The 18,541-nt window shown below is 41.1% G+C and overlaps 1 protein-coding gene across 1 annotated transcript in view; it reads right to left on the minus strand.

Moving 5' to 3' along the window:
* The window catches only part of LOC124711977 (myb-binding protein 1A-like), a 104,262-nt gene that overhangs the window by 69,755 nt on the left and 15,966 nt on the right, over positions 1–18,541 (minus strand). The window contains exons 6-7 of the mRNA XM_047242259.1: positions 16,543–16,750; positions 6,030–6,207 (exon numbers count right to left, since the gene is read on the minus strand). Coding sequence (XP_047098215.1) covers positions 6,030–6,207; positions 16,543–16,750 — 386 coding nt within the window. The remainder of the gene's footprint in view (positions 1–6,029; positions 6,208–16,542; positions 16,751–18,541) is intronic.

Consider the following 18,541-nt stretch of genomic DNA (forward strand, 5'->3'; position numbering starts at 1 on the left):
ATGTCCCACTGGAAACGCGTCGATGTATGTGGTATAGCATGATGGTGCACCTGCACATTTCGCAATTAACACTAGGCTGACCCTTGACCCTTGACAGGATGTTCGACGGGCGTTTCATAGGACATGGAGGACGCATAAATTGGCCAGCCCGTTCTCCTGATCTTACACCTCTGGACTTCTTTCTGTGGGGTACATTAAAGGAGAATGTGTACCGTGATGTGCCTACAACTTCAGAGGATGTGAAACAACGTATTGTGGCAGCCTGCGGCGACGTTACACCAGATGTACTGCGGCGTGTACAATATTCATTACGCCAGAGATTGCAATTGTGTGCAGCAAATGGTGGCCACCACATTGAACATCCATTGGCCTGACATGTCGGGACACACTATATTCCACTCCGTAATTCAAAACGGAAACCACGTGTGTACGTGTACCTCACCCCTCATGGTAATGTACATGTGCGTCAGTGAAAAAGACCAATAAAAAGGTGTTAGCATGTGGACGTAATGTGCTGTTCCAGTCTCTTCTGTACCTAAGGTCCATCACCGTTCCCTTTGGATCCCTACGTAATTCGGTGCTCTCCGATACACACGATCGAACAGCGGAGGAGTGGTACTCACGCGTAAACTTTAGGTTACTATATCTCCGGATGTAATTAACATTTTATAATGCAACAAACGGCACTGATTACGTATCTGTGCTAACAAAACAAACGGGGTTCCATTAAAAAAAACGTAGGTTTGTGTTAAAAAACATACTTCCGTGCATTTTTTAATGGTTTGTATTAACCAATTACACTAGCCCCTCTCCTCACGCTCGGTCTGTGGAATCGATTCGTCAGTATTTGATGTGGTTTACGAAATATATCCAGCAGTAATGTTAGGTGACTCACCCTGTATATGGATTCACTGCAGGGGGTACAGACAGTCATGCAAAGTACTTCTAACACGTTTCCTGGGAACTATCTTTAACAACTAGTTCAGCAGCCTACATATAACGGAAATATCTTAGATCTTGTAGCTACAAACAGACCAGACCTAATTGACAACGTCAGTATTGGAAAGGGGATTAGTAATCATGATGTCATTATAGCAACTATAGTTACAAAAGTTAATAAATCAGTTAAGAAGACTAGGCGAGTGCCCTTGAAGCATACACAACACATTTTCTTCATAAGAACACTTAGATCCTCCAAGCCTCTTAATGGTGTGTGTTGGAGGCCTCATTATGTATCAAAATAATTTGAATCACCTCTATGTGCCATTCATAAATGATATGTGGGGATGTAGAAAATCAGTAAGTATCAGTATAGATTTAATTTTTCCAATTTTACAGTAACGAGCAATTTGTGAGTATTACATTTCTCAAAATCTAGGAAATTGTACTCTATCAATCTGAACAGTAAGAATCTCTGTGGTGCAAAACACCTCTCTTCTAACATATGTCACTCGAGTTGGTTGCCCATTTCCACAATGCTATCATGCCGATTAAGTATTTCCATTCTGTACTATTAATCCCATCCTTACAGGTTCAAGACTGACTAGTAATGTTCAAGAACCTGTCAAATGAAGTTTTACAGCTATCTTTGTAAACCATTTACATTTCCTTGCACTTCTTAAAATAAATCTCAGTAAGGCACCAAACTCTCCTACAAACAGTTTTATGTAATCGATCCACATTAAATTACACAAACAATGAAAAACTCTTTCCATGTAGTTTTAAAAACTGTTAATTGCTCCATTCAGAAATTATCATAGCTTCTTCAATATCTCAACAGCTCAGTTAGAAGTGTTAACAAATACAGGAAAGTACGTGCTTATTTGTAAAAAGCTATGTGTAAAATATCACGAATGTTTTAAAATCAATAACAATATTGCCTGGAACCAACTGTAGCAGTAAGAGGACACATTTGTATCAATCAATAATAAATATGAGAGTCTTATGTTGTGATTCCAACAATATGGACATGAATGTGCAATGAAACAAAATCATGTAGCAATTCCAATATATATTATCACGGTATCAATTGATTCTGATCTTATATATGGCCACAACAATAAACCTGTTAAATTAGTTTTCCCTTTAAAACTCAATCCCATATTGTAGTTTAATAGGTGCTTACTGTGTATATTTGTTGTTGTTGTTGTTGTTGTGGTCTTCAGTCCTCAGACTGGTTTGATACAGCTCTCCATGTTACTCTATCCTGTGCAAGCTTCTTCTTCTCCCAGTAGCTACTGCAACCTACACCCTTCTGTATCTGTTTGGTGTATTCATCTCTTGGTCTCCCTCTACGATTTTTACCTTCCACGCTGTCCTCCAATACCAAATTGGTGATCCCTTGATGCCTCAGAACATGCCGTACCAACCGATCCCTTCTTCTAGTATCCCTTCTTCTAGTCAAGTTGTGCCACAAACTTCTCGTCTCCCCAATCCTATTCAATACTTCCTCATTAGTTATGTGATCTACCCATCTAATCTTCAGCATTCTTCTGTAGCACCACATCTCGAAAGCTTCTATTCTCTTCTTGTCCAAACTATTTATCGTCCATATTTCACTTTCATACATGGGTACACTCCATACAAATACTTTCAGAAACGACTTCCTGACACTTAAATCTATACCTGATGTTAACAAATTTATCTTCTAGAGAAATGCTTTCCTAGCCATTGCCAGTCTACATTTTATATCCTCTCTACTTCGACCATCATCAGTTTTTTTGTTCCCCAAATAGCAAAACTACGTAATTACTTTAAGTGTCTCATTCCCTAATCTAATTCCCTCAGCATCACCTGACTTAATTCGACTACATTCCATTATCCTCATTTTGCTTTTGTTGATGTTCATCTTATACCCTCCTCTCAAGACACTGTCCATTCCATTCAGCTGCTCTTCCAAGTCCTTTGCCGTCTCTGGTAGAATTACAATGTCATCGGCGAACCTCAAAGTTTTTATTTCTTCTCCATGGATTTTAATACCTACTCCAAATTTTACTTTTGTTTCCTTTACTGCTTGCTCAATATACAGATTGAATAACATCGGAGAGAGGCTACAACCCTGTCTCACTCCCTTCCCAACCACTGCTTCCCTTACATGTCCCTCGACTCTTATAACTGCCATCTGGTTTCTGTACAAATTGTAAATGGCTTTTCGCTCCTGTATTTTACCCCTGCCACCTTCAGAATTTGGAAGAGTATTCCAGTCAACATTATCAAAAGCTTTTTCTAAGTCTACAAATGCTAGAAACGTAGGTTTGCCTTTTCTTAATCTTTCTTCTAAGATAAGTCGTAGGGTCAGTATTGCCTCACGTGTTCCGATTTCTACGGAATCCAAACTGATCTTCCACGAGGTCGGCTTCTACCAGTTTTTCCATTCGCCTGTAAAGAATTCGCGTTAGTATTTTGCAGCCCAGACTTATTAAACTGATAGTTCGGTAATTTTCACATCTGTCAACACCTGCTTTCTTTGGGATTGGAATTATTATATTCTTCTTGAAGTCTGAGGGTATTTCACCTGTCTCATACATCTTGCTCACCAGATGGTAGAGTTTTGTCAGGGCTGGCTCTCCCAAGGCTGTCAGTAGTTCTAATGGAATGTTGTCTACTCCCGGGGCCTTGTTTCAACCCAGGTCTTTCAGTGCTCTGTCAAACTCTTCATGCAGTTTTCAACCCAGGTCTTTCAGTGCTCTGTCAAACTCTTCATGCAGTATCATATCTCCCATTTCATCTTCATCTACATCCTCTTCCATTTCCATAATATTGTCCTCAAGTACATCGCCCTTGTATAGACCCTCTATATACTCCTTCCACCTTTCTGCTTTCCCTTCTTTGCTTAGAACTCGGTTTCCATCTGAGCTCTTGATATTCATACAAGTGGTTCTCTTTTCTCTAAAGGTCTCTCTAATTTTCCTGTAGGCAGTATCTATCTTACCCCTAGTGAGATAAGCCTCAACATCCTTACATTTGTCCTCTAGCCATCCCTGCACTTTCTGTCGATCTCATTTTTGAGACGTTTGTATTCCTTTTTGCCTGCTTCATTTACTGCATTTTTATATTTTCTCCTTTCATCAATTAAAATCAATATTTCCTCTGTTACCCAAGGATTTCTACTACCCCTCATCTTTTTACCTACTTGATCCTCTGCTGCCTTCAGTACTTCATCCCTCAAAGCTACCCATTCTTCTTCTACTGTATTTCTTTCCCCCATTCTTGTCAATTGTTCCCTTATGCTCTCCCTGAAACTCTGTACAACCTCTGGTTTAGTCAGTTTATCCAGGTCCCATCTCCTTAAATTACCACCTTTTTGTAGTTTCTTCAGTTTTTATCTACAGTTCATAACCAACAGATTGTGGTCGGAGTCCACATCTGCCCCTGGAAATGTCATACAATTTAAAACCTGGTTCCTAAATCTCCGTCTTACCATTATATAATCTATCTGAAACCTGTCAGTATCTCCAGGCTTCTTCCATGTATACAAACTTCTTTCATGATTCTTGAACGAAGTGTTAGCTATGATTAAGTTATGCTCTGTGCAAAATTCTACCAGGCGGCTTCCCTTTTCACTTCTTAGCCCCAATCAATATTCACCTACTACGTTTCCTTCTCTCCCTTTTCCTACTGACGAATTCCAGTCACCCATGACTATTAAATTTTCGTCTCCCTTCACTACCTGAATAATTTCTTTTATCTCGTCATACATTTCATCAATTTCTTCATCATCTGCAGAGCTAGTCGGCATATAAACTTGTACTACTGTCGTAGGCGTGGGCTTTGTATCTATCTTGGCCACAATAATGCGTTCACTAAGCTGTTTGTAGTAGCTTACCCGCATTCCTATTTTCCTATTCATTATTAAACCTACGCCTGCATTACCCCTATTTGATTTTGTATTTATAACCCTGTATTCACCTGACCAGAAGTCTTGCTCCTCCTGCCACCGAACTTCACTAATTCCCACTATATCTAACTTTAACCTATCCATTTCCCTTTTTAAATTTTCTAACCTACCTGCCTGCCCGATTAAGAGACCTGACATCCCACACTCCGATCCGTAGAATGCCAGTTTTCTTTCTCCTGATAATGACATCCTCCTGAGTAGTCCCCACCTGGAGATCCGAATGGGGGACTATTTTACCTCCGGAATATTTTACCCAAGAGGACACCATCATCATTTAACCGTACTATAAAGATGCATGCCCTCGGGAAAAATTACGGCTGTAGTTTCCCCTTGCTTTCAGTCGTTCGCAGTACCAGCACAGCAAGACCGTTTTGGTTAGTGTTACAAGGCCAGATCAGTCAATCATCCAGACTGTTGCCCCTGCAACTACTGAAAAGGCTGCTGCCCCTCTTCAGGAACCACACGTTTGTCTGGCCTCTCAACAGATACCCCTCTGTTGTGGTTGCACCTACAGTACGGCTATCTGTATCGCTGAGACATGCAAGCCTCCCCACCAACGGCAAGGTCCATGGATCATGGGGGGGGGGGGGGGGGGACTGTGTATTTATGATTTACTTATTCCACACTGAAATTGTTTAGATACCACAAGTACAACAAGTATATTTGTTAAGTTCCCATCATACACCTTACAAACTGATGAAGGTTCAAATGTATCAGTAATTTTCCTCCACAAATTTGAAGTTCCATAGCGGTTTTCCTCTCATACTGCTGGGATAGAAGAAAGGATACTTACACCCAGGCTCTGAAGTAACACCAAGCTGAAGTTTTCTTACAATTTAATGGAGTATTCTTTATGATAAACATCTCTGACAAATTGAAAATGACAATCACGTGTTTTTGGAGTGATCATGTTTCTAGTTTTAATAGTATTTTATGTTTTTTCTTCATCAGTGAGCCTCTGAGTAACTTCAAATTTATTTTAAGAATTTTTTGTGCCATGTTCTCTCAGTTTCTAACAATCTGTTTCATAAAACAGCACGAGAACTGTCAATGTTGCTGATCTCCACAAGAAACCATGACTGGTCAAATGCATATAATGTACAAGATAGACTATTAACCAATATTCTCCTACCTGGTCATTAGCTGTGCAGCATAAAGACGTTCCCAACCCGTCCACGATTGTTGATCAGCTTCATTTGGTCCAGTTTTCCGGCTTGATGATCCATTCAAAATGTGGCGATACATTTTGGCAAGTTTCTTTACCCCTTCAGTATTTAATTGTTTTGAAATCAACTGTACAGTCTTAGTACCTGAAACAACACACACCCTTAAAAATAATGTGAAATTGCACACACCAGCATTAAACACATTCATATTGTAGTTGAAAAGTACACATGTGGAATAATACGAAAACACAGCCTTCAGCTGAAAACTGGTCTGAAACAACAACGCTATACTGGTCATCACTCCACTGAGAGTTCTATGCCATCTCCATCCTGTCTGTGAAATTACTGAAAGTTTTGATTTGGAATATACTGTTAGGCTTTGTATTTTAAGTAACATTCCTTTGTCACCTATTCCCCAACCGGATGCATGCCAGGTGCCTAATAGGGGGGCTAGTGGACGTAACTGGAGGTTTGAAGGAAATTAAACAACTCTTCAGCAGAGAAGAAAACCTTTGGTAGGGTGCAGATAGCAGAGGAAGCAGCCTCTGCTTTCTGAAGGCTAAAGAAGAGAGGAAGTACTGCCTTGTGACAAAGAGAGATCTTCAAAGGCTGAGGGGGTAAACCCTTACAGATAAATGTCAGATGCATTAGGCTTAGTAGGCCAGCAGAAGAGTAAAATATGTTATTGCAAGAACCACTGACAAAAGGACGAAAAACTGGAACTCAACAACAAGATAAAAACAAGTTCAGAGTGGGAATATTAAATGTAATGTAACAGCAAACAGTGAAGAGATTGCAGACATAAGGGAGAGGAGAAAGATTCACATCATGGAAATGGGTGAGACCAAATCAAATGGAAAGAACTTACAACTGCTAAGATACAGGTACAAATTATACTGATATGGCGACAATAAAGCGGCAAGGAATGGAGTGGGTCTTGTGTTTCACAAAGCCACTGATCCTATTACAAATGTAAGTTTTATAAGTGAAAGGATAATTAAAGCCAGAGTGAATGTAGGAAAAGGAGGAGGAGGAGATTAGTGTTTAACGTCCCGTCGACAACGAGGTCATTAGAGACGGAGCGCAAGCTCGGGTGAGGACAAAGTAAGAGAGTATTTGAATGCTCAGATCGGCATTGACAGAAATGGATCCAAGGAAGTGGACGTTTTGGATGTGGAAAAAGAAATGTTGAGGGTAAAGAAAATCTAAATCTGTGCACAAGGAATTCACTCTTAGGAAAGAATATATTCGTCAAAAAACAAGATAGCCATAAGATTACTGGATATGGCATGGTTGGTAAATCTAAGACAGTTATCTACATCTTAACACACAAATTAATTGGAGAAAAAGCGAGGGACACCAAAGTTACATCAAGTGAATGTTTGGATAGTGAACACAGCTTACTAGTAGCTGATCTAAATTATAAGATTAAAAGAGGGACTGCTGTACAAAAGAATGCCTAAAATTAAGGAATGGAAGCTGAATAGACAAGTAAAGAAGAAAAATAAGAACGTTTCCACCAGTTAGTCGCACAAAAATTGCCAGAAATAGACTGGTAGTGTGGACAAAGATTGGAACCTATTTAGAACATTAATAGCCAGTAGGGCTGTGCAAATATACGGCACAACGAACGCTTTTTTTAAAAAAAAAGGAGAAGAAGAAGAAGAAGAGAGAGAGAGGCTGAAAAAAGAGAGATGAGAACAACTGGCTGATGCCAAAAGATGAGCACAGGGTGACAACACTGGAGCAGGAATATCACCAGAAGATATGCCAAGCAAAGAGAGTACTGAAAGAATAAAAGGAGGAGAGTTGGGAAATATTCAACCAGAAACTAGAGGACGACAGCAAGGGGAACCAAAAACAGTTATATAGGGTGTTGACAAGTAACAGATCTGACAGAGAAGATATAAAAGTGAGTGAAACAGATGATGGGAGTATTAGGGATGTGGAAGACATCAGAGAAGTGATGAAGAATTGGTTTGAAATCTTGCTGAATGGGGGAAACGAACAAGAAAGTGACACCGAAGTCATCGCAGTAGAGGAAGAACAGCATCCAAGTTCTTGGCAGAAACTGAAAAGGCCCTGAAACAGTTGAAAGTTGGAAAGGCGGCAGGAGTAGATGAGGCTGACAGCAGATATGATAAAGGAAGCTGGAATCCAAGGTATACAGTGGTTCCATCAGATGTTGGGGTTGATTCAGAAAGAGAACGAAGTGTCAAATGACTGCAAAAAGAGAATTATAGTACCACTGTTTAAGAAAGGAAGTAGAAAGAAGTGCACCAACTACCGAGGAATCAAACTGCCTTAAGGTAAGAAAAATAGCAATGGAACAGAGACTGGAAAAAACGCTAGAACAATGGTTGCCGACTGGCGGACTGCGGTCTAGGTCTGGACCGAAGACGGTCAAATACTGGGGTGCCAAAAATATCTGAAAGTATAAATTACATAATCAAATTATTTTAAAAAGTGTATTTTTCTGTGGATAACAATTTGTTTGAGCGCCACCCTTATAATCTTTTCTAGTAGGATACAATTAAATGCTGAATAATTAGAATTCTTAATGATTAGTTATAGATAGATTAAATACTAGTTCCTAAGCAGTGCAGTGCAGGAGAGTGCACTGAAGAGCAGGGAGGAAGGGAGCAAGCTGGCTGGCCGGCACAGCATGTTATGGCAATCCACATAAAAGCTCTGTACATATGAATGAAGACAAGAATTTTATTTAATGAACAAGGAAATTTCATAAATTGATTTCAGACTCCGGAAACCTCTGAAAGCTTTACTAAATTGGAGAAGGAATATTTATTTAAACACCATTTTTGTCCTCTTTGTTGGAACAACAGCTTAAAGCTACTTACTGGGCTACCTCTCTTGGTGGCGGGGATATTTGACAACGAAGTGCCTCCTTTGCAATGCTGCTCCTATATGGTATGGCCCTTTTGCGGTGCGTTGGCACCTGCTGTGTGCCAAGCACTGTCATTCTTATAAAGAATGAATCTAAATGCCATTCTTATAAAGAATGAATCTAAGTAAAGTACACAACTTTTACCGTCACTTTGTTAGTAGTCGTCGAATCTCATAGGGAGCGCTTCATTATTATAAAGATTTATAACATTTCTTTCACACCAAAATGGATCCTACGAAGCATAAAGTTGATAATGTAAATAGGAAGTTTTTGACTGAACAGTGTTGTTTTACACTGCCTTATAGGCCGAGATCTATTACAATTTGCCTCATATAGAACTGTGACTCTTGTTAAAAGTGCCAACTTAAAGCAACACTACAAAATAACTTGTCAGCAGTTCAATAAAAATTTTTGTCTGGGTAGCAGAGCTTGTCAAGAAAAATTCCAGACATATCAAGCTTCTTAAAAAAATACATAATAATAACAACAATAATAAAAAAAGAAGCACCACCTTCCTAGTTCCCTCTATAAGCAAGAAAGAAAAATCTGCAAAAGCAGCAATGTGTTAGTGTCGATCGCTTAATAAACACCAAAGCAATTTTCAGACTCTGATATAGTAATAGGAATGTGTGCTGGAAGTGGCCATGGCACGTTCTGAAGAGAAAAACATATTGTTGCCGCAATTGAAGGTTTTCCACCGTCGAAAAGAAGTAATACAAGAACTATAATTTTGACTGCTGATAATAAAAATAGTTTACTCGAACTTCTGCAGAAGGAGTCTTGCTACGCCATAGCACTAGACAAACCATGCAACATTGTTGATGAAGAACAAATGTCCATTTTTGATATTGGAAGTAAAGAATTTTGGGAAGAATTGCTAACAATATTGCCACTGAAAGGCAACACTCGCAGAGAAGATCTATTCAAGACTGTTAATGATTTCATGACAAAATCAAACATTAGTTATGATAAAATGATATCTCTTAACAGACAGGGCCCCAGCGACGATTGACAAAGAAAAAGGACTAGTAAAGAGAATCAAGGATAAGAACGCTGTGCTACTACTATCGTATCAGCACATAATATACATTCTGAAACTTTTAAATGCACGCAGTACCGAGCTACTAGAAGACGGGAAATTAATGTCTGATGTGATACAAAGTGTATCTTCTTTCCACCGAAAGCTGGATATCTTTGAAAAAGACATTGCAAGTCAAAACTCTTTTTGCTTTCCAACAATTTTTGAATATAAAAATAATTCTGAAATTGACATTTCAGTATTCTCAAATTTTAAGTCAGACCTTAAGAAGGAATTTGTAGCAAGATTCCAAGACTTTTCAGGGATAGAGAAGCTGTTATGATTCTTAAGATCGTCTTTTGAAGTATTTCCAGTGGCAGAATGGACAGACATGGTTGCGAAGTTGTTCTGCCTTTGAAAGCCTTTACTCCAAATGGAGATAACAGACTTGTAGGAAGGCATTTCTTTGCAAATGTTTAAAACTGCATCTGCTGAAGAATTTTGGAGTAAACATGTCCCAAAAATATATGAAAATTGCAAAAAGTTATCCATATACCTGGATACTATGTTTAGCTCCACATATATCTGTGAAATTTCAGTTTCAAAAATGAAGTTTTCTGAAGAACAAACGTTGCTCAAGATTAAAGGTCACCCACCTTGAAGATAGTATTAGCATAAGCTGCTCCCCACATGAAACTAACTTTAAGAAACTGGCGCAAGACCGCAATTGTAATTTCTCTGATTGATTTTATAATACACTATTGTATTTCAGATTAGTTTGTGAGCAAAAATTAAAATTGAAAATTGGTAAGGAATATGAGCTTTTGCTAGATTTTTGAATACCAATATGCCTATCTATGGTATTTCATATTTTTTGCGATTGGAAATTAAAATAAAAAATTAGCAAGAAATGTGAGGTTTTTTCCTCTGGACGTCAACAAAAATTTTCAAAAGTATCATGATGCCATCTAAAATTACTTAATAACCCCTGCCCTAAAACATCAATTCGAGGAACAGGGGTAATGTGGGAACGGTAGACATCATTTTTTCCCCCTCTGTAACTAAGTGAAGTACTGGGAAAAAGGAAAGGATTTGATAACAGTATTCCCAGACTTGGAAAAGCATACAACAGTGTGCCAAGGGGTAAAATAAGGGAGTGCTTGAGAAAACAATGTCCCTGATTTATTAATTTGAAACGTACAGATACTGAAGTCAAATATACAAGCGGAAAACAAGAGAGCATCTTTTCCAAGCTGGCAAACAGCAAAGCTGCGAATATGTCACGTAACACAAAATAATCACCAGAAATCAGTGGTCTTGAAATCACAAGGTAGGACTGACAGACCTCCAGTTGGCCATGACAGGGAGAAAAACTGAGCACACCATTTTGGGAAACTGGTAAGTTAACATGGTTAGAACTGGAGTATAAGAACACGCAATACATAATTTTAAAGAGGATGCCCTGTAAAATATTTTAAGATAATACAAAAAAATTCGCTACTTTCATCAAAAATACGATTCCTTGTCCTCATAAGGATGGTTGGTTTTGGGGTTTGATGGGGGCCAAACATCGTCATCAGTCCCCTGTTCCAAACAGATATACTTGTAAAAGGCCTATACAGTAAAAGCATAACCTCTGCACCCAGAGGGAGGGAACACCAAGGGGTACAGAGCTAAAATGAACACTGCAATAACACAAAATAGAGGACACTTAAAAGGAAAAGAGCAAATAGTGGGCTAGAGTAAAGCAGACTACAGTGGTTGATGGATCAGGTAAAAGGTCAACCACTCAACTACAAATGAAGAACCTCCAGCTGGAAAGCGTTGATTGAGGTACCAACACAACTTGTTACCACAAAAGACACTATTTTGGTACCCATGTCACAATTAAAAGTCACTGGAGTGGGTGTAGCCTCAGAAATCATGTGAGAGCGCCCACACTAGAGTGAGTTATAAAACCCAGCTGCACCGATAAAACGTAGAATTAAAGGAATTGCAGCTGGTAAATTAAAGAACTGCCGCAAGGGGTTAAAAGGGGGCAGTCCATCAGAAGATGGACCACTGTCAGCCCTGCTTCACAGCGACACTTGGGCGGGTTCTCACGGTGAAGGAGATAGCTGTGGGTCAACCGCGTATGTCCAATTCGGAGACGGCAGAGAACAACTGAGTCCCTACGCGTGCTCCTCAAGGATGAGTTCCATACGGCCGTGGACGAATTTACCATGCAGAGCTTATTTGGCACATTCAAGACAGACCATTCAGAGCTCCAGACATCGTGGACCTTGCAATGTATGGCTGACTGGAGGTCTCTTTCCATGAGACCAAGCTCCAGGGGTGGCGAAGTGGTGGCCTGCTTGGCCAACCGATCAACACGTTCGTTTCCTGGAATGCCAATGTGGCCAGGGGTCCACACAAACATCGCTGAACGACCACACTCGGCGAGAGCAAAAACAGCATCTTGAATACCGCGCACCAAAGGGTAACGAGAAAAACACTGGTTGAGTTCTTGCAATCCACTCAGGGAGTCACTGCATGTGACAAATGACTCCCCAGGGCAGGAGGAAAGGTGAGCAAGTGCACAATAAAGAGCAACCAGCTCCACAGTGAAAACACTGCTCCCACAAGGCAGCGAATGCTGCTCAACGTAGTCACCATGGATGAAAGCAAATCCAGTGCGTCCATCAAACACAGAACCATCGGTGTAGACTACACCTGCATCGCAAAACGAGGCAAGAAGAGCCAGGAATTGTTGACGAAGACTGGCCGGTGGAACGGAGGACTTGGAGTCGCAGGACAAATCCACGCAAAGCCGCAAGCGAGGGAGGGACCAAGGAGGGGTAGAAGAAGAGGACCGGAAGGGCTGATAGGGCGATAGCTATCAACCACCAACAGATCTGCACCAGGTTTCAGCACCAGGATGGTAACGCTATCCTGCCAACGAGTTGGGAAAACGCCCTCCGTCCAGATGGGATTAAACAGGGCGAGTAATTCACCCTGACAGTGAGCCGAAAGATGGCGAAGAAACTGGTTGTGAATTCGGTCTGGACCTGGAGAGGTATCGGGGCAAGCTGTAAGGGCACTCTGGAACTCCGATTCACTAAACGGAGCATTGTATTGTTCCCAAAGGTGCGTGTGAAATGACAACTGCATACGCTCAGCCTGCTCTTTAATGGCGCGGAATTCTGCGCTGTAGCCTGCTGTCGCGGAACTACGAGCAAAGTACTCTGCCAGATGTTAGGCGATGGCGATTGGATCAGTACAAAGTGTACCCCGAAGAGAAAGGCAAGGGACAGACGCATGAGGGCGAAAGCCAAAAATGCACCAAACCCGTGACCACACCTGACATGGGGAGGTGCGAGAACCTATGGTGGCAACATATCATTCCCAGCAGGCCTGCTTGCTCCGCCGGATTAACCGCCAATCCCGGGCGTGCAGCCATTTAAAGGCAACCAGATTCACTAGGGAAGGATGGCGCCGGTGTCGTTGCAGGGCTCGCTGGCGGTCCCGGATAGCTTCTGTAATCTCTGGTGTCCACCAAGGGACTGACTTACGCCTTAGGGTACTTGAAGAACAGGGGCAGTGGCCTCGGCAGCAGAAACAATGGCCATAGTGACCTCGTCCACTGCCAAATCAATGTCACCAGGAAGCGGAGCAATGGCCATAGTAGCTGAGGTGTAGGCTGCCCAATCAGCTCCACGAAGAGACCATCGTGGCAGCTGGTCAGGGGGTTGGGATTGAAGAAGAGAAACCAGGATAGGAAAGTGGTCGCTACCACAGAGATCGTTGTGGGCCCTCCAACTGAGGTATGGAAGAAGACCTGGGCTACTAAGAGAGAGGTCAATGGCCAAGACACCACCAGACACCCTGTCATATTCTACACGGTTCTTATAGTAACCCCAGTAGCCACAGAGGGAAGGGGGTCCACCGAACATGAAACCAGGTTTCCTGTAGGGCCAGACAAGTGGCAGGGAAGCGGCACAAAAGCTGTTTCAACTCAACAAGGTGGTGGAAAAAACCACGGCAATTCCATTGAAGGATAATGGTATCAGACTGTGAAGACATGAAAGAACCTGGGAGGGGATAAGTCACGATTTAGAAGTGCTCGCCGCCACCGATTGCGAAATAGCCTGATCAACTTCCATAGGAGCTACGGGTCGAGCAAAATCTAACTCCTCAGCGGATGCTAGATGCTCCACATCATCTTCAGGTGCAGAGGTGAGTTCCTTTTCCGTCTCTATGTCCTTCTCCTTTAGCTTTTTCTTCTTTTTGGTAGGGTCCCGTTTGTCCTTCGGTTTATCAGGCTGGGTGGGCTTTTCCGACCCAGTCTCATGGCCCGAGGAAGACCTGGAAGCCCTACGGTGCTCAGGTGGTGGCTTTTTCAGCTACTGGCTGACATCCGGAGGGGCAGTAACCGTGGAAGGGAGGGCACCAAGCGATCCCTTCCGCACAAGGGGAGCCGGAGGAGGCGGGCACTTCTCCGGTGAAGAGGTGGGGACTGAAGTCCCCAAAGAAGGAGGGGTTGTTACTCCCAATGTTGACAGCAGGGGAGCAACAGAAGAGAGTGTTCCCCCAACTACCAGAGGGCAGGAATAGACGGCCGGGCTGGAAGGCCCACAAAAAGTAGTTGAGCTTGGGGGCTCGTCGCCAGGGATGGTGACGTCGAAGCTACTGCAGCATACGGCAATGAAATGTGCACAGTGTGAAGTCGACGGTACTTGCATTTAGCTTCTGTGAAAGTAAGCCTGTCCAAGGTCTTATGCTCCATAATCTTCCGTTCTTTTTGATAAACCGTGCAGTCTGATGAGCTAGGTGAATGTTTCTGTCCGCAGTTGACACGAACAGGGGGTGGCGAACATGGGACGTAGGGGTGGGAGGCACGTCCACAATCCCGACAGGTAGGGTTGGCGTCACATCTCGATGACATATGCCCAAACCTCCAGCACTTAAAGAAGCGCATGGGAGGAGGGACGTAAGGCTTAACATCACATCGATGTATCATCACCTTGTCCTACTCGTGCAGGGTGTCACCCTCGAAAGCCAAGATGAAGGCGCCGGTGGAGACCCTACTATCTTTAGGTCCTCTGAAGACACGTCGTACAAAGTGGACATCGCGGCATTCCAGATTTGCACGGAGCTCGTCGTCAGACTGCAACAACAGGTCACGATGAAAAATAATTCCCTGAACCATATTTAGGCTCTTATGAGGCATAATGGAGACTGCAACATCACCGAGCTTGTCACAAGCAAGCAATGCCCATGACTGTGCTGGGGATGCCGTCTGTGTGAGGACTGCTCCAGACCTCATTTTAGACATGCCCTCAAATTCTCCAAGCTTGTCCTCTAAATTTTCCACAAAAAACTGAGGCTTTGTGGTCAGAAATGAGTCCCCATCTGTTCGGCTGCAAACCAAAAATCGAGGAGAATATGTCTCACCAGGTAATTTACACCGCCGTTCCTCCCCTAGTGTGGGCAGAGAAGGGACCAATGGGGGGTCATACTGTAAAGCATTGAACTTTCCTTTCTTAGGGACTCATGCTTGCGCACTATTCATATTTCTTTTCATGATGGTCCCACGAGCAGCTAGGGAAAGGAATGTCCACCCAGACAGAGCCCCGCTTGCCTGGGTAAGCCTAATACAACCAGGGGGGCAGGTTCCTTTTTTTTTTTTAGAAATAGAATTAAGCCAAGATCCCCAGGCTCTGTACCATACAACGTTCCACTGTCGCACCTTACAGTGGTCGTTGAAGCACGCTCAGAGCTTACAGTATTGAGGACTGGTGGCACTTCCCAGTCCCCAGCTCAGGGACCTCGGGGTCGCCAAGCCCGTACCCAGCAACTAAATGCTGAGCCCCCTGAGGGCATCCTCATAAGAATGGTCATGAATATTACAACTAAAATATGTATTAGAGAACTGAAGATTGCATCATATGTGTATAACACACACAAAGACTACCTTCGTTCCGGAATTACAATTGTCAATTTTTTTAAACAAATGTATGACTTCTGAAACCAATGGTGTCACCCAGTTAATGTATTCTAATGATAAATGAGGAGCTGAAGAACATATCACCACGCAAAGGACAAAAATGTTTTTGAAAACACAATACTTCAGTAAGAAAGTCAGTAGTGACTTGCATCAATCATCTGATTCAAATAATCTTTAAACATTGAACAAACGTATTGACAAAACACACTTGGGTGCTACAATTGTGAACAACACATTATTAGCAATTTTAATTTATCAGATCTTTCAGTATATAAAAGCGTTAACATCTGGATTTCATCTTGGATATTTTCAAATTTAAATAATGAAATAGTTCAGCATGATGTGACAACATTCACATCAAAAAGCAAGCACACATTACTCATCGTTCTTCAAATTCATGTTTCCTTTTCGTTTCATCACATTTATCACACAATCTCTAATATATGAAAATAAATATTTTAGAACATGTTGTCTATAAATGATGAAATAGTTATTCCACATAAAAAATTAAGCAGAATTAAATTACATAAATACAAGTCAAATAATAACTATGATATTATAGTACCATACCTGAATGCTTTTCAAAAAATAGATCACCAGGATAAAACAGTATTTTCTTAATAACTGCAATACGACACTTATCAGAGGCACCTTCAAGTAATTTTATCATTATATCCAGGAAATGCTGCATTTTCTCCAACAACAGATTCTCTGTTTTCTTCCCACTGAAAGATTTTACGACTGACATCATAAAATTGGAAGTAAGTAATTGTGGTATCTATAAAGAGGAATAAAACATTATATAATCATCTACATCCGTTATAGAAAATAGAGATAAATATAAATTGGATAACAAAGATTATATGCATGATCGCCCCCCCACCCCCACCCCCCCGCCGCAAATCACACACACATTTCAAAGGAATGAATTATAAAGGCAATTAAAGGCAGAGCTAGAAATTGCATGAAATTAATGTTTTGCAGGAAACAACAGTCATTAGTGAAAATAAATTTCCACTTAGTTGGAATAAGCTCAAAAAACAATACTCATTCACAGCCCAGTGAAGCTGTTCATAGATTAACCTGGAAAAATTTACAGAAACTGCATATTATAATCACACTGTTGCCATCCTGAACCAAAATTTGCCTCTATGCATGTGTCTTGTCCTCTATAATTAGCAATAATAATCAATATTAGTCTGTCCATACACATTTTCTCTTCTCCAGCTCTTGTAAGTGCCAAGTTAACTATTCACAGATAAGTTTTTATAAGAGTAAATTATCAAAGGTTCTAAACCAACCAAGGACCGTTAATTGATATACAAGTTACAACACAATTGAAGAAACCATGGAACTAAAGGAAGGTATTTTACAAAAATGTAGTACTTATTTCATAAACATAACCCCTTTTTTTAGGTAGCATTTCTCCATCTATTTCTTTTGTTCTATATTCTTTTTAATACTTCTTCATTTAGTGCCATTATGTGTCCAGCTACTGTTCCTACAGTTTAACCATCACTTACATTTCACTGTACTCCAGACACCAGTTTAAAAACTGCTTCTTCAGTCCATGTCATTACTTAGTGCCAGTAAACTAAACCCTGTTGATAAAGCTCTCTCTCCCACTTAATAAAAAAGTCAAATTTGTTTCCTTTCATCTTGTTTATTTCCTAATTTAAATGTTTACTAAGTCCACAATTTATTCTTAATTTTTTTTAAAAATTCTGTCTTCTTTTCAGCCACAAGGACTATGTCATCTGCAAACCTGAGCATCCATATTTTTGCCTTTCCTTAATCTAAGATAACTTGTATGGTCAGTATTGCCTCATGTGTTCCAACATCTCCATGGACTCCAAACACACCTTCCCCGAGGTTGGCTTCTACCTGTTTTTCCATTCATGTATAAAGAATTCGTGTTAGTATTTTGCAGCCATGATTTATTAAACTGATAATGTAATTATCGCACCTGTCAAAAACTGCCCTCTTTGGGATTGGAATTATTATATTCTTCTTGAAGTCTGAGGGTATTTCACCTGTCTCATACAGCTTGCTCACCAGATGGTAAAGTTTTGTCAGGGCTGGCTCTCCCAAGGCTGTCAGTAGTTCTAATGGAATGTTGTCTACTCCGGGGCCTTGTTTCAACTCAGGTCTTTCAGTGCTCTGTTAAACTCTTCACGCAGTATCATATCTCCCATTTCATCTTCATCTACATCCTCTTCCATTTCCATAATATTGTCCTCAAGTACATCGCCCTTGTATAGACCCTCTATGTACTCCTTCCACCTTTCTCCTTTCCCTTCTTTGCTTAGAACTGGGTTTCCATCTGAGCTCTTGACATTCATACAAGTGGTTCTCTTTTCTCCAAAGGTCTCTTTAATTTTCCTGTAGGCAGTATCTATCTTACCCCTAGTGAGATAAGCCTCAACATCCTTACATTTGTCCTCTAGCCATCCCTGCTTAGCTGTTTTGCACTTCCTGTCGATCTCATTTTTGAGACGTTTGTATTCCTTTTTGTCTGTTGTGGTATAAGGGTCTCAAAGGAGGTCATCAAGACTGTGATAATGGCAAG

The sequence above is a fragment of the Schistocerca piceifrons genome, chromosome 8, assembly GCF_021461385.2.
Source record: "Schistocerca piceifrons isolate TAMUIC-IGC-003096 chromosome 8, iqSchPice1.1, whole genome shotgun sequence".
NCBI lineage: Eukaryota > Metazoa > Arthropoda > Insecta > Orthoptera > Acrididae > Schistocerca > Schistocerca piceifrons.